This window comes from Xiphophorus couchianus, chromosome 3, assembly GCF_001444195.1.
Source record: "Xiphophorus couchianus chromosome 3, X_couchianus-1.0, whole genome shotgun sequence".
Classification (NCBI taxonomy): domain Eukaryota; kingdom Metazoa; phylum Chordata; class Actinopteri; order Cyprinodontiformes; family Poeciliidae; genus Xiphophorus; species Xiphophorus couchianus.
In genome coordinates this window covers 14,246,996-14,267,527 of record NC_040230.1, presented here as the reverse complement: position 1 = coordinate 14,267,527, position 20,532 = coordinate 14,246,996, and the positions used below count along the sequence as shown (strand labels likewise).

General features: G+C 38.5%; 1 protein-coding gene across 2 annotated transcripts; it reads left to right on the top strand.

Annotated features, from left to right (window-relative positions):
- The first annotated feature begins 43 nt into the window (after positions 1 to 43).
- On the top strand, positions 44 to 19,815 carry pklr (pyruvate kinase L/R). 2 transcript variants are annotated; one of them, XM_028013663.1, is made up of 12 exons: positions 44 to 90; positions 5,918 to 6,082; positions 11,161 to 11,252; positions 11,367 to 11,498; positions 13,449 to 13,635; positions 14,494 to 14,767; positions 15,965 to 16,115; positions 16,801 to 16,953; positions 17,050 to 17,216; positions 18,234 to 18,300; positions 19,321 to 19,435; positions 19,518 to 19,815. In XM_028013663.1, exons 2-12 carry the CDS (start codon positions 5,944 to 5,946, stop codon positions 19,619 to 19,621), a joined length of 1,581 nt encoding a protein of 526 aa, XP_027869464.1. In that variant the 5' UTR covers positions 44 to 90; positions 5,918 to 5,943; the 3' UTR covers positions 19,622 to 19,815. The 2 variants fall into 2 exon arrangements, with proteins under 2 accessions (XP_027869464.1, XP_027869463.1); XM_028013662.1 differs by lacking the exon at positions 44 to 90 and adding an exon at positions 2,254 to 2,401.
- The last annotated feature ends 717 nt before the right edge of the window (positions 19,816 to 20,532 follow it).

Sequence of the window (20,532 nt, the reverse complement as noted above, 5' to 3'; positions counted from 1 at the left end):
GACTCACAGCTGACACACCCCGTTAATATTTTTCCCCCCTACTTCCTATTCATGTTTCATTCTTTCCCTGCCTCTTGCGGCGTCCAACAGGTTGGTCATTTTTTTCCGCTCTCAGGATTCAAACTGTGAATGAATCTGTTGTGATGGTCAGTGTGTAATGTAGGAAACATTCCTGGAATATTTACTTTATTTAAAAGGTAGATCTGCTGCTTGGCGAGATACCTTCCCCCTTTTTTTGGCCGTCTTTTTCCTTTTAAAGTGGGTTAAAGTCAAACACGGAAAGATTTCCTACTATATCTCCTTCTTTCAGCGTCACATTTTCATATTAAATTCAAACCGACTTTGATTTTAACCGCGGCCTTTTAGCTCCTTTGTGACATTGTGCAGGCTCAGGTTGCAGGTTAGGCTTCCAGTTTTGGAGCAAAGGTCTATTTAAGTTAAAGATTTACACGTTGCATCAGCGTGGCTCGGTGCGTGACCGTGCGTGGATACCACTCAGCAGAGTAAACTGTGCTCATGAATGGAAAACCTCATTCAGCTGCCATTTATTACACACACGTCTCGCCTAATTTCTTACACAGCGGGGGTTTGGGTTTTTATACTTAAATGGCAATTTGCTGCTCCGAGTGTAAACAAAACTTGCCGGAAAATTACTGAAGTGTAAAAAAAATAATAATTACAAGTTTTATTTTTATGCAAAAGACGCTTGTTAAAAAGGCTTACCAGTTGAAACACCTTTTAACAATCTAGTGATAAAAATGAACCTAGAGAGAAAAATATATGGATTGGGTCAAAATGTTGTATAATTGCATTATAATTATAATGTGTCCAATTACTTTATAGCAGAAGATTGTGTTTGTGGAATAATACAAAACAATAAGGATTTGATTGTTGTGTGAATGTAGTGAATTTTTTGTAATTTAATTAAGTTGACAGCAAGGTGCATGGTTGTACTGTTGCCGTTCAGCATTTAAAGCCATGGGTTCAAATCTTTCTACATGTTTGCTTGTTCGCCCTGTGCATGCCTGGTTCTTTCTGGGTACCCTGAGATTAATTAATCTCCCTAAATTGCTTTTGGTGTGTGCGTGTGTGTTTTCTCTTGAAATAATAATAAAAAAGGAACACTTAACTAATGCGCTGTGGAAATCTCAAGCATTTACAGGCGCTCTCAGCTTCTGTAGTTTTGGTGAACACGTTACAACACTCAAAGCAGCTCCTTTTGAGCAGTTCTCATTACTTTTGTCATCTTCTGCTGTCACATACAACTCAGACTGATTGGAATGACTTTTCTCTATTATTAAAAGTCAAACGTTTTCTATGGCTAAACTGACTTTCTGAAAAACATCTGTAGTTTCTTAGGACATTTTGTTTTGTCCAAGTGACTCTTCAAACCAGCTGCTGCTGTTAAGTAAGAAACTCTTTAGTATTTCACAACATTCTTTGTGCTGTCAACAGATAAATCAACATAATGTGATGAACAAAACAATTAAGACAAGTTAAAATATAACTTTAGCCAGGTTAAATTTATGCAGCAGTTTTCTAGTTTTATGCTGTAGGGAAGAGGTGTCACACTCATTTTTGTTTTGGGCCAAATTAAGATCATGAATGCTCTTAAAGGGCATAAAACCTGTTCACAAACTGTTACAATATCAATGAATTCTTCAAATTAAATAACATTATTGAACATCTTTTCAGCCCCTCTAGGATTTTGTGTTTGTGGTACTAATTTGGAAATGTTGCAATATTTGCGCTTTTTTATGACAGAAAATGCAACTTTTTATTCCTTGCTGTTTTGATTATGGACTATAATCTGACATCAGTTGAGGCTGAGGCAGCTGTTCAAGTAAGAAAGATTTTTGACCATTTTTTTGGACAAAAACTCCCAATTGTAAGTGCAAAAAAAGTGTGGGGATTTGTTGCTTTTCCATGGATTTCCACAATAATTCTCAAGAAACTGGGGGGATTGATTGATCTTATTTGGCAGTAAACAGATAAAAACTGCAATGATTTGATTGATAACATAATATTTAAGCACATTTAGTCTAGAACCTGGAGGGCCACATAAAAAGCTATGGCGGGCTGGATTTGGCCCACAGGTCTCGAGTTTGGCACATGTGCTGTAGAGCATCTTGCTGTCTTGGTACCATCGTGGGTATGTTGACGGTTTTAGCATCATATTGACCCACTCAGGACTAATGCAAATAGTGTGAGTGGGAGGAGAGAGGGGAGGGAGAGGAGACGGGGGTCAGAGGGTAAAACTGAATGAAGAGGCTCGTTCTGGTGAGATGGGACTCGGTGAGAGACGAGCGCACAGCTTTGGAACTGAGAAGAATTACACAAATAAAAGCAACAAATTAAAACGAGGATTGGAGCTGCTGGACGGATGGTTTTATGAAAATGGGTAAGTTGATCAGTCGCTTTTTTTGTCCCACAGAGGAGAAATTCAGCATCAGATATGTGGATTCATACAAAAAGTTCCTCAAGTGATAAAAAAATATTTAAAAAACAAGCTTAACAATAGTAACAGTATTAATAATATACTGTACAAGATTATAACGTAAAGACTTTGTGCAGCTATTACAATAGAGATATTATACTCACCATCTATGGGAACTGCAACTTAGTAGGATGACTTTTTATAATGTACATAATTTGCATGTGTGTTTCCTTATTTGCAGGTGAATAAGAGATTTGACCAAATTCAATCAACAATAACATGTTTTAAAGTTTGAAATGCTTTAAAACAATGTTGCTGGTTTTTAGCCAGTTTGATGGTCAGTGTTGGAGCAGAAAACAGTTTTTCCATCTGATTACATACAGCGCCTCGCAGAATTACTCATAACCCAGAACTCAGTCATTTTCACAAACTAGCTGCAAACTTTGTGTTTTATTCAGATTTTATAGGACAGACTAAAATGACACATGGTTTTCAAAACTTTTATTAATAAAAAATCTGAAAAGCTTCTTCTACGCTGCTACCCCTAAATGAACTTCAGTCCTGCCAATTGTCTTAATTTAATCAGAGTCATTAAACTGTTGTTTGAAGGGTTTAGAGGTTTGTTAGGGAGCATTGGGGAACAAAACAGCATCACCAAAAACACAGCAGATACTTAAAGGGAAAATAAGCAGAGAATCTTAAAGTTGGGTTATAAATGATTTGATATCCTGAGCTTTAAACATCTCATAGATCACTGATTTATCAGATTTTCATCTGAAACTGGAGAGTGTTTGGTACAAATGCAAAACTGCCATGTCAATGTGGTTCAACTAAAACAGTAATCGGAGAAATAATTCTGGTAACTCTGGAGGAGCTGCAGAGTTGGTGGAAAAATCTGATCAAAACCAAGTTGCACATGGTGTTTCAGGCCAGACTCGTGTTTTGTAACTCCGGTGTCTTTGACCCGAGCTGTGCTTTATTTATAACCAGCCTTCCAAGAACAGGAATCGATGTGTGTGTTGTCAGGTGCATGCACACATTTCCGTGTGAGAGAGAAAGGGTCTGAGGGAGGAGGATCTCAGTGGGACCTGTGATAATGTGTGCAGCAGAGCGGCAGAACTGGGTCACAGGGAGGTGCAGAGAGGAAGCAAAACAGGAAAAACTGACAGATTCTCAATCTGCAGGATGGAGGAGCTTTGGGGGTTCATATTATGCTGCAAAGCTCCTAGACAGCAGACGCCATCAGGAGTTTTCCAGGCTACCTGTCCATTAAGCATAGAGGACTCTGATGCAGTGTCAGAAATAATGCAAATGATCTGTTTCCTCCTTGTTTTTATAAACACAGGAGGACAGAAAGGCCTGTCGCCCTTTTTCCTCACACCCTGTTGTGCTGTTTGCACTGACCTTGTCTGTCAGTTCTGCCCACTCATCTTCATGGTCCATATTCAGCCTTTACTACTCTAGAAAAAAAAACAGGCTCGACTGAAGCCTGTTTCAGTCGAGCTGACTGTGACATCCTTCAAAATGGATTCAATTATTTGAGATCAATCCCTTCATCAAGCTCCAGAAGGCTTCTGAAAAACTGGAGCTAATTTTTCTGGTTTAATCTCTCAACTCTTCACCAACAATGGAGGACAGCATGTCGAGTACCACTAACTGCTAACTGCTTCCGTTTTCAGTCTAAAAATAACAAGACGGGATCTCTAAAAGAATTCTTGGAATCAAATTGTTTGCATTGACGAATGAAAAACAGAAGACCAGCCATTGCCAGGTCAACCTCAAACTTCAAATCGATACTTTCTAGAATCATAGCCTGTTTTCTTAGAAACAGATGTCACATGTTGAACGCCAGGCTGCAAGGCTGGTAGCAATTTTTCTCTCTGACAGAAACCAGAGGTCCAACTGGAAGAAAAATGAGTATCAGACTTGTCTTTGTTGGGGGGACACAAACAGACGTGAACACGAATGCAGATCTTATTGTGCATCTGCTGCAGCTGCAATAATAAAACCGTCGCTGTGATAAAGAACCAGGAGCTTTTATTAGTCACATACAGAAGCAGCTTCTGCCCTTTCAGTCTCCTTAAAACACACGTAGGTGCTTTTAAGCTTGTTCCAAAGCGCGCATTACAACATAAGATGTGCCCCAAATGAAGTGGGTCTCTTATGTTGAAGCAGTTCAAACCAAAAGTACCAGATTTGCATTTATTAGTTCACTTCTTTAAGCATTAGGTGCATTAAGTAGACATATGTGAGAGCTGTTGGATTACCATGAGCCTTAGCAGTGATGTGAACAAAGTGTTTTGCAAAGTTTGATGTGTTTTATTCGGATTTTGTGTGATAGAGTAACACAAATTAGTGTATAATCGCAAAGTGGAAGGAAAAGGTTGCATATTCCCCTCTGTTGTCTCTGCAATAAAAAATCTGAAAAGTGTGGCTCACATCCTCCTGCTCAGTTCAATACTTTAGAAACATAATTTGCTTTGATTAGAGCTATGAGTCATTAGGAATTTGTTTTAGCTTTTTTTAAGATGAGACAAAGAGCATCTAAACATCAATTATCAAATCTTTGAGCCTGAGCTGGATGAATGTCTGGACTTTAAGTAGACCATTCTAACACATCAATATGCCTTGCTGTAAGCCATTCCATTGTAGCTCTGACTGCTGAATTTATACTGGGATTAAATTACTTTGTTCAGGTAAACCGTCTACACTTGATCTTTTTTATGAGTAGCAGAGTAGAGGGGGGCAAATACAAGTACCAGACACACATTTCAGTTTTGATCAGCAAATGAATGTGGAAAAAACATTTCTAGTATTTTGTGATGCGTTTGTAACAAAGCAAAATGTGATAGTTTATGGGGTGCAAATACTTTTACAGTCCGCTGTATGTGAAGCTTTGTAACTGAGTGACGCTTTTTCTCCATTTTATCACTTTATTTCTAACAGATAAAAGATTTATTTTCCTCTTAAACATTCAGAACATCACTCTGACAACAATATAAACAACAGAGATTCAACCACATTGTTCCACCATATCTTCTCTAAGCATCATCTATCATTTTCTGACTTTCTGCTCCACTGAAGAGGGAAACATTATTTTACAACAAATGTCTTGTGCACCTTTTAGTTGCCTGAAAAACCTTTTGCTTTGAACGACTCACCTCATTTATTACCTTTGTACTCTCAGTTTTCAGACGCCCTTTAAGTGCTCATCAAAGAATATCTGCAGAGTAGTGGCTTGTTGCTCATATTATTAGCTGCTAAACACAGATGAATGTCAACATGTAATTTTGTGTGACTCCTGCAGGTGGTTGTTAATGTCAGGTCAGCGTCTCAGTGAAAATTCGAAATCGATCATTCTTTGCTATCACTGATCCAGATATCACTTTGCACCCTTCATTCATTTTCACAGCTGGAGTTCGCAGCCGCGTTTCCGCGATTAGCTTCTCCCCTCTGACGACGCTCTCCTTGTCCCCTCAGCTCTCATCAGGCGCTACTCGGATGTGATGACAATGCCGGACTCTTTCATTCAGCGCCAGCAGCTGGACGCCAGCATGGCTGACACCTTCCTGGAGCATCTCTGCCTGCTGGACATCGACCAAGAGCCGATCACAGCCCGCAACACCAGCATAATCTGCACCATTGGTGGGTGTCACAACTGGCCCAGACGGCGGGTTTGGGCTCTTAGGTTCGTTTTCTGGCAGCTGTCACAGCCGGCTTCCTGTCACAACAGACATGTCCAGCTGTCAGCGCGCTGGCAGAGTTTGTTGGTCAGGAGTTGCATGAGAAGAATAGTTTGAAGGAAAAGTTATTCTTTTTCCTGTTAGTTTTTTTAATTCCTTCTCATCAAGAAGAATACATACATGGAACTGATTATTATCTACCTTCATTTTCTTATTTTACAGAGAAAAAGCCAAAGTAGTGTGAAACAACAAACTTGCTCTATGTTTAATTTAAAAATAATATTTTTGCTTTGTATTTCAACATTTTGAGTTTGATCCAACAAAACATTTTTATTATTTTTAAACAGTCAAAACTGGGTGTTGCACAGATTTATGCTCTTTATGGGAAACTTCCAGGCTTGGCTGAAGATTTTTGGTAAATTGAAACGTGTGTCTTAAAAACAGACACAATGTCCACTGCCACTCACTTCTACAGATGATTTTTTTTTCTGAGTATTCGCTTGACAAATTAGGAAATACCATTCACTTATAAAGTCTTTCTGTCCTGTTAAAACTTTTTGCAAGGCACAATACATCATTTTTACCATTAGCAACCTCAAGTCTAGCTAGTGTCAGATGTTTTTATCCATGGGAATGAAAGTCTTAATATTGAGCTTGCTATGATTTATTAGATTTTTCAGGGAGGAAAGAGTTTGCAACACACACTTTCATTAAATCTAGAAAACCGGGAATTAAGAACACAAGTTTAAATTTTAATTGTGGACTTGTATATGATCCACCCTCTGTGTACAAAGTTAAACATAGAGAGCATTCTCCTGCAGAATTAGTAAAGGTAATTCAAATTGGTCATTTACTGAAACATTTCTGACTTCTAGGTGTTGACCACCAGTTTTTTGGTCTCATTTGGTGGAGGTCATACCAGAAACTTAATGTTGGCCTTTTTTATTCAGTCCAAAACCGGTTTCGATTTACAAGAAACAAACTCCAAAATAAACAGCTTCAGCAGCTTGACTGCAATTTGAATCTTCTCACCTGGACAAACCAGATGCTCTCTTGTTGTCAAAGTGCTGGATCTGTGATAAGAAATCAATACATTTTATTGTTTATTGTTGTAAATCCAACCAGATATATGTCAGGGTCTTATTGAAGGCTACAATGTCCTGACAAGGTTTATTTATAAAGAACATTTTCCAAGAATACTAATGGTGCTCACACATTTGGACCTGTATGTATAATTTTGCTTATTGAAGCTGTATGTTGGAAGAAAACAATGGTTATCTTTAACATCATATCAGTTTAAACATCCCCAGAGACAGAGACATTTTAATGAATGTCTCTGTGACATTCATTAAAAATTATTCTGGGACAGAAATCCCTGCATGTGCTCAGAACCACTAAACGTGATTAACTCCGTCCAATAATTTATGGGAAGATTAGGCTCTAACAGTCTAAAATCTCTGCAAATCTAATTCATAAATATGGTATTAAAAATAATTTAGCAACTGAGAGTGGAGATTTTTCCTCTGGTCTGTTGAATCAGCCCCTAAAATGATTTGGGATAGTTATGGACAGCACTTTCTTTATGTAGAAAAGCAGATATGCTGCAGACAGAACAAAAAGCACATAAACCCAGTCGGGTTCAGTGGTGGAGATGACATATGGGTGAATGCACGTCTGTGAAAGGAGCATTAGTATTGAATTATAAAGACAGGCAGTGGAACAACAAATGTTTCCAATAAATCTGCCCAGAAAAGAGATCTACTTTACAAAAAGAACCATGAAGTTTGCAGCTTTAATCAGTTTGGAGAGTCTTATAGGCAAATAACTTGATTCTGCTAAACAGTGAAGAATTGGAGAGAAAAATTGAATGAAGGGGAGGAATGAATGATGAGAATAATAGGGAGGAATATTGGACAGCACTGATTTAGTGCTGAATGAAACTGGACTGTAATTAAATCAATTTGATTGATTTGGGCATTGTGTAACTGAATCAAACTTGGGCTTGTTTTTTATAGTTATGTGAGAAACTGGTGTACTACAATGGGCTCGCACCAACCCCTTGTCTCACTACACTTTATATTAGTAAGAAATCCAGAGGTTGTTTAAGCAACAGTGAATGGAAGCAGCTGAAAGTCTCACTGATAATACCTACCAACATTTTCTCAGGGAAAACCACCACACCACTCAAACTCCAAGATCTGTCTGAAGTAATGCTATAAAAACCTCTCTTAAAACAAATCCTACGCATGTTCTGGATGGGAAATGTTGGAATCGGCAACTGTTGTTCATTTGGCTCCGACATCGAGGATAAAAAAGAAAATTAAAAAGCTATTTATAATTGTACCAACAGAGGAGATATTCACTAACTTGTACAGACTTTACTGTTTTTGGATGGAATTCAGGAAAAAACTGTAAAATAAAGTGGCCTAAATATTTTATGCTCATATATGATGTACATCTAATTTTATTCTTTATTCATATTAGACAGAAAACTCTTTTCTATGTTTATATTTTTCAAAGCGACCCAAGTATCAACGGTGGCGTGACATTTCATCCAAAGAATGACAGATTCAGAGGTCAGACGTAAATGTATAAACCTGAAAATATGTTAGTAACATGATAATGTTTAATTAATAGTCACATTGATCTTATTGGTCAAGCATTTATTTTGTTTAGCATTTGGTTAAACCATTCATTTAGTTTGTGGCTAAATATGTACTAAAACTATTTAATAATTTTTTTATTTTGTAGATTTCTGTCGTAATAATGTTTCTTTAAAAGCGACGCAATGCATGATGGGAGTATAAAGTTCATGACCTGTGATTGTGTACGGTAAAGAGAGAACTTAAATTGTGAATTTGGTTAATAAAGTTGCACAAAAGCGAAAATCTTTATGCGTTTTTAAGTTCTTTTTAAGGGTGCAACATAAACGATGAAAAACACAAACATGGCGGACATTGTTCATGGAGGTGGTTGTAATTTTCTTAATACTGTAAAAAAAAATTGTTTCCAGTGTTTAACTACTCATTAATTCAACATTTTCCTGTTGCCAAGGTCTTTAATGTGAAGAAAATAATTAGTTTTCTGTTTAAAACAGTCAGCATTGCTAATGCTAGTTTCTGTTTAGAGGAGTCTGGTTTTAAAGATTCTTCTATCTGCTTCAAAAGAAAATGGAAAGACCAGTTGAGTTTTATTGATATTTTATGCTATTAAGATTTTCAGGTGATTTAACCTCAAAGCGTAATATCTGTCATTCCAACTGAATTGAGATAGATTGAAGTTTCATACTGAAACTCTTCTCGTTTAATTGTGTTTTGAAAATTGAGGAATGGATAAATGAGGGATTAAATCGCAGGAGAAAGTGTCCAGTCATAAGAATCTTGGCCTCTTGAACCTTTCTGGATCCCAGCCTCGTTAAGAGACTCTAACAGTTTGAAGTTTTACTTTAAGCATGAACAGACTTACTGCAGCTGAAGAAACAACTCAGACAGTTCTTCACACCCACAGCTAATTTAGTGTTCTCGTTTACTGTGATCGGGTTATGTTTGGCCTGTGGGAGGATAACTGAGCAGCCAGAGAGAAACAATGAAAGCACTTAGCAAAAACAGCAAACTCCACACAAAAATCGATGTTAGAATCAAACCTTGCTAACATATAGCCACTGGAAAATGAAGGATAAAATCCAATAAAAAAGTAAATCAACTTGGTTTCTTTAAAAATGTTGTAACATAAAGAAGAAACACAACACTCTAATAAAGAAGTACATAAACTTTTTAAATGTTACAATAGCCATGTTTTAATGAATGTTTTTCATTTTGAAGTGATGGTTTAGAAAAGACTGATGGAACTGGTAAAATTCAAAATAACTTCCTCAATTTTGCAAAAAGGTTTTTGCGCTTGCTTCAGGTGGTTTTTGCCTTTCCGAAAGTGTAAATATGCTAAAGGGGCAGACAAGAACAAACCACTTGGTCAGTAGAATAATCAGGAAAGGAGAGGATGAAAACTAAGATTACAAATTCAGAGATGAGTGGAAACAGGTGAAGTACTTGACCAATGCAGAACAGCTGCAAAGGAGCAGGTTTCTAAGACCAGCTGAGGAAGGATGGTGAAAGGAAATGACAAATTAGGAAACAGGGGAAACTAATTAGACACAGCATGGCCAAATACAAAACCAAAAGTGAGAAAGTAACTAGTGGAAGCAACGAGAACACCAAACTAAAACAGGAACTACATCAACAAATAGTCAAAAAATAAAGAAAACCAGCAGTCAATTCCTGATGCTGCAAAATTTTCCTGAAATTGTTTAAAATGAGCAAATGACACAAAAAAACTTTTGTGTGTATTCTTATTTAGAAAAAATGTAACACAGGGATCCTTGAGACCTTGATGCCAGGTGTCCTGCAGGTTTTAGATGAGACTCTGCTTCATCACACCTGAGTCTAATAATCAGGGGCCTCATGCATAAAGCGTGCGTGCGCACAAAAAATGTGCGGCGCCATATTTTACGCACAAGTCGGCATGTATAAAAATTTGTTTTTGCGTAAATATACGCACATTTTTTTGCTGGCGTGAAAATGTGCGGCAGCCACACAAACTTTCTCTGTGGACAATATCAAACTACAAAGCGTCAAAACTCACCTAAATACACTGAAATCTGACTACATTTGGTGTTATTTAGTAAATACGTACTTTACATACGTATTTGTGGGAGGTGACAGGGCGGACCAGCAGCTGCACTCGATTTCCCGCAAATTAGTTTTTATAAAGGAAAGGTGCGCGGCCACGTGTGTGCGCACGGCTTTATGCATCCGATTTTTTTTATGCGCCGCACTTTTCTAAATTTTTACGTACGCCAAGTTTTAAAACCAAGTGTGAAAACTGCTCACTCTTTAATGCATGAGGCCCCTGGTCTTTAGCAGAACTTATCTGGAAAACTTGATATAAAATAAACTTCATTTATTGAAAATATATGATGAAGAACTGATTCATTTGATTGGTGGTCAGTTTCTTGCTTTAATTATGACCTGTGTCATTTCTCAGGCCCAGCATCTCGATCCGTCCCGAAGCTCCAGGAGATGGTCAAGGCGGGGATGAACATCGCTCGTCTAAATTTCTCTCATGGATCTCATGAAGTGCGTGAATCGCAGTGATTAATGCTCTGCTCCTCATTTCACAATCCAACAATTTGCACACTATGGTCATGCTGTTGGATTTGTCATGAATTACTCTCGTTCTCTGCCTTTTAGTATCACAGCGCGACCATTAAAAACATCAGAGAGGCAGTGGAGACCATGACATCTGACCCTTTGTATTATCGAGCGGTGGCCATTGCTCTGGACACGAAGGGCCCAGAGATCCGCTCTGGTCTGGTGAAAGGGGTGAGTGTGTTGCGCCCGTCTATCAAACACACATAAAGAAGAGCCGATAATCTCTTCTCCCTGATGCCAGTTTGTTACAGGTTGTTATTTCTGTTGGAAAAACAACAGTTGTGGGCGTGAGTTGCTTAGCATTTTCATCATCATTGTATTGTGTTGTTTGTGATTCTGCTGCCTTCAGCCTACTGTGCAGAACACATACCTCCAAGGTGTTGGCAGACTCCTCATGCGTTGATTAGCTGACAAAATGCACTGTGTGAAAAGTGATCCCCGCTTCATGTGTCTCATAAATCAGTTTAACAGTTTGTCTGGAAGATTAAATTGCTTCTAAACCTCCTGCTCTTCTGCTTTTTGTCTTTTTATCTTCTTTGTGCTTCGTGTTTACGCCATATCTACAGGGCTTGATAAGCTATTCTGCTACTTATCCTGTCTGTACATCAAACTTTAGTGTATTTTATTGGGATTTTATGTATTAGACCAACACAAAGTAACAGAAAATTGTGAAGGAAAAGATATTTATGCAGATTAAAATGTGAACAGTGTGCATTTCCTTTGTTTGGTAGATGAAATTTTGTTAAGAGCAAAAAGAGCATTAGCAAGGTTTCCCCTAGAAAACTTGCTAAGCCTGGTGGTTGGGGTGTTTGCCAGTCATTCATCCAGCGGCCAACCGTGTTTTTGAGTTAAAATATGTTTTAAAGTTGACAGAAAATTTGAAAATATCACTTGATAATTATGTGTTATTGGAAGTTTAATACCTGAACACCAACTATAAAGACTTAAAAATGCAAACATTTAAAAAAACTTAAATAAATTAACAATGCTAAGCCTGGTGGGGGCACAAGTACATAAAGCCCACCAGGCTTATAATACACTGGGGAACATCCTGCATTATAATAAGAGAAAAAAACAAGATATTAGCTCTGCATTGCTCAGGTAGGAGAATTGGAGAATATTATCCATTTAACGCCACAAGTCTGGACTTTTTGGGGGGTAGAGGCAGTAAGAAAGCCATTCTTCAGAAAGAAAGCTGTAAAAAGCTTTGATTTGCAGTCATGTAGGGGACTCAGCAAACACATAGGAGAAGGTTCTCTGATCAGAAGAAACTATAACAAAATGAAACCATCTGGCCTGCATGCAAAATGCAACGTTGTGCACAAATCACCCTAAACACACACCAACCATGAAGCATATTTATGGCACATACAGGCAGAGCTATGATGGATTGTTTTGAATCAAATTAAATTCACATTAGAATGGTACAGTCAAAGTCCTGATGCAGATCCTGAAGAGAATCTGTGGCAAGACTTGAAAGTGTAAGTTCACAAATGTTCTCCATTTGAGTGAGTTGGAGTTATTTTTGCAAAGAAGAACTGGGAAATCTGTGCTGGTAAGAGACATGACCCTAGACCTCTGGTGCCCAAAGTGGGTCCTGGAGGACCGGCATCCTGCACGTTTTATTTCTCTCCCTGGTGGTAGTAACAACCTCTTCAGCATGTCGATGTTCTTCTTAAACCTTCTAATGAGCCTCTCCATCTACTTGCATTATGTTGTGAAACAAGTTTTGTCGAAGCCCTGCAGCTTTGAAGTCCATCATTCTCAGGTTGTGATGCTGACAGGGTGTGGACTTGATAAAAACAGGCGTCAGCTCCTTTAAATGCAGGGAAAAGACGCTGGATGTGAGACAAATAATCCAAGTGACACCATGTGGACACTAAAATAAATATTTATCTTGAAGAAAACTGGAGCTTCCCTCTGGAATGTGTCTATTTGTGATTTATTTTATGGAGATTTTGAAGCCATTTCATGTCAACACCTCCCATCTACAAGTTTTGCCAGAAAAATGACAAATGTGCTACTAGTTTCTAAAAATGTTTTTCCAGTCTGTCAGTCCCTGTCAGGTTTGGTGTGTGTGTGTGTGTGTGTATTTGTTTTTATGTCTGTGTTTTTGTGCAGAAAGTGGAAGAAGAGGTGGAGCTGGTGAAAGGCAGCCATGTCAGAGTCGTGACCGCAGAGAGTGACAAAGACAAGACAGACGGGAAGATAATCTGGGTGGACTATCCCAACTTGCCTAAAGTCCTGGAAAAGGGAAAAAAGATTTACATTGATGACGGCTTGCTTGCACTGAAAGTATTAGAAACAGGTAACATGCATTTTAACATCCCCACTTTTCATTGGTTAAACAATCTAAACACAAGCAAAAAATCAAAAACAGCAAACTGTAGAAGTGTTCACAAATATCTGCTATTATTATTATAAGACTGGGCTTTTAGATATATATATATATATATATATATATATATTGCAAGTTTGGTTGTTCTTATTTAACAAAGTGAAAATTGGTCTCAACCAAAAGTGCATGGTTAACAGTCTCAACAACCAACAATTCAACATGGCTTCCAGCTGGTTCTGATAAGCCCATCATCAACAGCATGAAGGTATTTTAAATTTCCAAAGTATTTCAAAGCTTTCCAAATGTTTAGTTTTGACTCCTAATGGAACTGGGACCAATAGAATAAGAAAAAAAAAAAAACTAAAATAATGCACTAATCATCAGAAATTTTGATATTTAGCTTTTTCTGTAAATACACACGTGTACAAATATGGTCATTCTGTATCCAGCAGGTGACATAATTATTGAACACATCATTCATAGTAAACATATTTCTAAAGTTGTATTGACATGAAATTTTCATCAGGTGTTGGTAACAACCTAAATAATCTATACATAGGAAGAAATCAAAACAAATACGTTCGGAAATTAACTTACGTGTAATAATGTGAAATGACACAGGGAAAAAGTATTGAACATTTTTACTGATGTTTATTTCAGTAATGACTTTGTTGGTAATGACAGCTTTAAGATTTATGGAGAAACTAGCTGCATGCATTGTTCAGCTGTGATTTTGACCCATTCCTCCTCCCAGAGATTTAATTCTTGAAGGTTAGCAGGAGTGTTATTATTATCTTCTATATAATCATGCCGGTCTTGTTCCTGCAGGTTCGGACTGGGTGGATACGGTGGTGGAGGCCGACGGCGTCCTCTGCAGCCGTAAAGGCGTCAACCTGCCCGGCTGCGATCTGATCGGCATGCAGGCGGTCAGCGCGCAGGACGAGGCCGACCTGAAGTTCGGGGTGTCTCATGGCGTTGACATTGTGTTCGCCAGCTTCATCCGTTCAGCCCAGGATGTGAAGGAAGTGCGTCGGGCTCTGGGGCCTCACGGTCGACACATCAAAGTGATCAGCAAGGTGGAAAGCAGACAGGGAGTTAAGAAGTAAGTTGGTAGGAATGTGTTTCTAAAGTAAAACCATTTGGGCAACAGAATCTGCAGGCAGCTTGTCTAATAATTAGACTGTGACAGGACTCATAAATCTGTAACTGATGGTGGTCTGCCCCCTCCATCAGGCTGGAAGTGAGGATCATTTGTCAGCTGTGGATTTGACGTGTTTGATAAGTGAGCGGTGTGGTTGTCTGTGTAAATTATTGCTGCCATTAAAAATATCAGACACAGTTTATGTCACACCTCGGCTGCCTGCGTTACTTATCTGATGCTCAGCTGCACCTTCGACGATGTTAACACCTGTCTTAACTTGCATTCACTCTCTTTTACTGCTCAAAGAGACACGCACATTTTGTACATTTTATAATTAACCAACTGTTGCACATTCCTCTGGACTGGAGTATTTTTATAACTACAGAGTGTTTATGTTTAAATATGCCCTTGCTGTACAATATTTTTATTTTTTATAATGTTTTTCAATATATTTTTATATTTTCTGTCTGAGCCTGTTTGCTGGTATTGCCTGTCGCTTTGCTGCTGTTCCACAGAAAAGTCCACATTGCGGGACAATAAAGAATATTTGTAATTCTATAAACTATTTCCTACAGCTTTTTCTTGCATCTAAAGCTCACACATAATTTATTTTAATTTAATACACGCTGTTTAGAAAATCTTTTATTTTATTTTATTGCAACCTGTGTTATCCATACTTTTAAGTATATCTTCATTTATTATATTATATTTATTTTTCATTTTATTCACATTTTAAGTTGTTCATATTTTTGTTGTTTTTTCTCGATTGTGTGATGTCAGGAAAGAACTTTATTTATCAAACGTTTTTTTAAAATAGATTTACGGTTGTTTATTGTTAGAATTCATACATTTAAGTTATTTTTTAATGAAATATAAATTATAATTTTCTTGTATTTTTTAAAAACTAAAATAAGTCAAATTTGATTAGAGATTAAATTATTTCTCTTTGCTTGATTTTGAATTTTATTACATCTTGTTTAAATGTAGTTCATTATTAATATTGTGTGTTTTTTCATGTAATTGATAGGTATTATTTAGTTTTATTTTCAAATATTTGAGTTCATAAACAAATTTTATGTAATTCAGATGCGTTAAAATATACTTTATTTCTTCCAGTTGAAGCATTTCACCTCCTGACACTTTTTATTTCCGTGTCAGCTTTGAGGAGATCCTGGCGGAGAGTGATGGTGTGATGGTTGCCAGGGGTGACTTGGGAATTGAGATTCCTGCTGAGAAAGTCTTCATCGCCCAGAAGATGATGATTGGGCGCTGCAACTCTGCTGGAAAGCCCGTCATTTGTGCCACACAGGTCAGAGCGCAATTGTAGCCACATGAAAGGATGCAGAAGTGATAAAATGTCGACTCATAACGGCAGCTTTAGCTTGTCCAACATCAAACAAGTCAGTGGAAACCTACAGTAAAGATGCTGATCAACCTTCTCCTCCAGCACAATGCACCAATAAGCAATTTCTCTCTCGTATCCGTCTCATCTTTCTCACACAAACCCAGCCAGAGACACGCATGCTTCCACGCTCCTGCAGCCATGTTGAGTCACAGTGCTGCATCTTGTTTATGCTCCCGCTCTTGACTCGCAGTGACAGCGTTATAGCAGGTTTGCTACTCGAGACCTAAGCTCACAAACAGTACCCACACACCTACACACTAATCAGCGTTATCTGCAGCTCCCTAACTGCTGCAGGAAAGATGGTCTCTGTTAGGCGACGCTGCAAGCTATCTCATTTTCCAACCGCCTGACCCTCTTATTGACTCGTGTTGTTTCGTGCCCAATTCACTACTAATGATCTTGGAAATTCATACATATATTGCCTCTGCGTGAATTATCTCTTATTTCCCTTTCGTTGTTGTGCAATCTATTTACAAAGCCCCCTACTTCCTCTCTTGGATATTTTACCACATCATCTGTTTCATCAGTCTTTTATTCTGTGATTAAGACTCTTCAAAGGTGAGAAATGATGTGCTTAATGTGTTTTTAGATGTTGGAAAGCATGGTTTCTCACACACGGCCGACCCGAGCGGAGAGCAGTGACGTGGCCAACGCCGTGCTCGATGGAGCCGACTGTGTGATGTTATCTGGGGAGACCGCCAAGGGACACTTTCCTTTAGAGGCAGTAGCAATGATGCACTCAGTGAGTCTCACAGTGTGCAAGTATGGTCTGTTTTGCTGCATTTTCATTAGAAACACTCATTTCTTCTGTTTGCTGTTCACATTTGCTCGATGTTAGATCTGCAGGGAAGCAGAGGCTGCCATCTACCACCACCAGCTGTTCGAGGAGCTGCGTCGGCTTACCCCTCTGTCCTCTGACCCCACAGAAGTCACTGCAATTGGAGCTGTGGAGTCGTCCTTCAAATGCTGTGCAGGGGCAATTATAGTCCTCACCACCAGCGGCAGGTAAGCCAAAAGTTGCATTTACCGACATAAATAAGCACAAATATTGCAAATATTTCCAAATTAGTGCCACAAACGCTTTGATTTTTATTGCAGAAAATCACAAAGCAATCGTAAAATCCTGGAAGGACTGAAAAGATAGTTCAGTAATATTATTTAATTTTAAGAATTCATTAATATTTTAGCAGTTTGTGAACAGGTTTTATCAATACATTCTGGCACAACCGGCCCTTTAAGAGCATTCATGATCTTAATTTGGCCCAAAACGAAAAAGAGTTTGACATGCCTGATCTAAATGGTTATAATGCCAGCAAAAGTGAGTCATTGTTCATAAATGGAGGCAATATGGAGCAGTGGAAGACGGTTTCCCTCCACTGCTGATGGAGATGCTGCAGCATTTCCTAAAACACAAAGTTAATGCTAGAAAACCTTCCAGTCGGGCTGAAATCATAGTAGCCGACACCGAAATGTTTATTCCCTCACGTTGCTTTGATTAGGTTTTTAGTCCCTTAATAAATGAAATCATCATTTGAACACTGCATTTTGTATTTATTTATTTGGGTTATTTTTGTGATGTTCAAATGTCCTAAATCAGTAAGACGCAACAAAATGCACAAGCAGAAGTAATCTGTAAGGAGGCAGACTGCTAAAGCCTGGGCGGATCATTAAGCACCGAGGAAAAAAGGTACAGTCTGGCTAACAATGAGGAAATTCAGATATACATTCATCATCTGCCTTAACAGCAGATAACAGATGGGAGTTTTATGAGAAGAAAACTAGAGAACCTTTGCTTCCAGCATTAATGCTTGAGACACAAATCACCTGAAATTATCCGATGATAAACTCATCTGATAATTGAGAGCAGACTGTTGTTCCGCTCTTATATTAGACATGTGGAAACCATAAGATTTAGAAGAGACACAGTGAAGCTAAATGAGTGATCTGTGCTTAACGACGCTAAAACCAACCTTTAATATATTTAATTAAATGTTCTGTCCTTCTCTCCACCTTTTTCTCCAGGTCAGCCCACCTCCTGTCCAGATACCGGCCTCGCTGTCCAATCATCGCCGTCACCAGAAGCCCTCAGGTAAACTTTGATAAACTCAGAGACAAACAGTTGTGTATTTGTCTTGGTTTAAATTACAGCTTAATTGTTGCTGAGTCATTCATCTTTTCAAAAAAAACAACAAAAAACTGAGCAATGTGCGATGCAGTCATTATTTACTCTCACTGTCTGATGTTGTAAATATTGACAGTGTGGACACATCAGAGTGAAAATTAAAGAAGTTATCTGCAGATTAAACCTGGAATCCTATTAAAGAACATCCATCCATCCATTTTCTGTGCACCCTTGTCCCTAATGGGGTCGGGAGGGTTGCTGGTGCCTATCTCCAGCTACGTTCCAGGCGGGAGGCGGGGTACACCCTGGACAGGTCGCCAGTCTGTCGCAGGGCAACACAAAGACATACAGGACAAACAACCATTCACACACAAACACACACCTAGGGAGAATTTAGATAGACCAATTAACCTAACAGTCATGTTTTTGGACTGTGGGAGGAAGCCGGAGTACCCGGAGAGAACCCACGCATGCACAGGGAGAACATGCAAACTCCATGCAGAAAGACCCCGGCCGGGAATCGAACCCAGGACCTTCTTGCTGCAAGGCAACAGTGCTACCAACTGCGCCACTGTGCAGCCCCTATTAAAGAACATTTAATTTATAATTACGAGCTAAACAGAAAATGAAACTGCCAACAAAAACAAGAATACTGTGAGGAGTTAAAATCACGGAGATGAAGCTCTTCACATGAGCAAAAATATATAATTCATGATTGTATGCACCAAACTCTGGCTTATTTCTATTCTCTAATTTCATCAATTTGCTTTACTGTGTTGTGTTTAAGCTGACACCTTCAAGTGCTAAATGGTTTTAAAGTAATTCTGAACTCAGTGTTGAGTTTCGAACAGGGTACACTGTATAACGGTGTAATAAAAAAGCTCTTTGTTTTGTTCTGGAAAGGCTATATGAGTGTGAACAAATCCAAACACAGGAAGGGCAAAGATTTTAAAGTAGAACAAAAATGGCTGACTGCATCTTCCTCAGGTGGCGCGTCAGTCCCAGCTGCTGAGAGGCGTATTTCCTGCTCTTTTCCACCCTCTTCCTGCTCCCGTCTGGGCCGATGATGTTGACAACAGGGTCAACTTTGGCATGGAAATAGGTCAGTGTGTGTGTGTGTCTGATGTTTGCTCCCATCGTCTTCCTCTTGAATTTTAATAATTTTCACTCACATTTCTCTGCAGGGAAAGCAAGAGGATTCTTCAAGTCAGGAGACATGGTGATTGTGGTGACGGGCTGGATCCCAGGATCCGGTCACACCAACATCATGAGGGCAGTGAGCGCCTAGCATCTACGCCTTCTTACCAGATCCTAAATCTGACCCCCCGTCTGCGCTGGGATGGCTTTATGGTGAATGTAATTGGTGAATGTGGTTTTCACTGCAGCACTGTCGCAGTTGGTGGTATTATGAGGAAACATGCACTGGTGAAGCTGGTCTCATGTATGATGAATGACTCCTTCAAATAAAACTTGAAGCTTGAACTGCGGCTGTCCTCTCATTATTGTCAGGAAGCTAACTGAAGCTAACTTTAGCTTCTTTATGCATTAAAATCAGATTTTATCTGTGTGTCTGTCCATGTAACACGTTGCATGGACGTGTTTAATAAGGTTGAAGGTTATCTTCAACCTTATTAATAAAGTTTAAAGATAAGGCTTTTACTCACATTTCTGTGCATATTTGTCTTCAAACATTTTTTTTTTTAGCAAATATAAGCATCTATGTGTGATATATTGAAAACATTTTGGGAATTTCCTTTGTGTCCACAGAGATGATCTTCCTCTCCACTAATTATCTAGTTTGTGTCATTGTTTCTATTCTTCTAGAGATCTCCTCCTCCCTTTGCTCCTCCTTCTCCTTTATTAGATATTTGCATATCTAACATTCCACGAATCCTCCTCTGCAGTTTATTCCATCCTACATCTGCAAACACACAACCTCTCTCCTTCCTCTGTGAACCATATTCTTTCTTGCAAATGTTAATCTTAAGGCTTTTTGCATTTACCTCTTCTAAAAATACAATCTGCAAGCATATACGTAAAACAAGACTTAAAAGAATAAAGAAATTACAAAAACATATACAAGACTCAAAACACAACCATAACACAAAAACAAGGAGAGAAACTCAGGAATCAGGAAAACGAGTCTGTACGAAATTAGTATTAAAATAACTCAAAACAAAAGAGTAAAAACAAAACTCA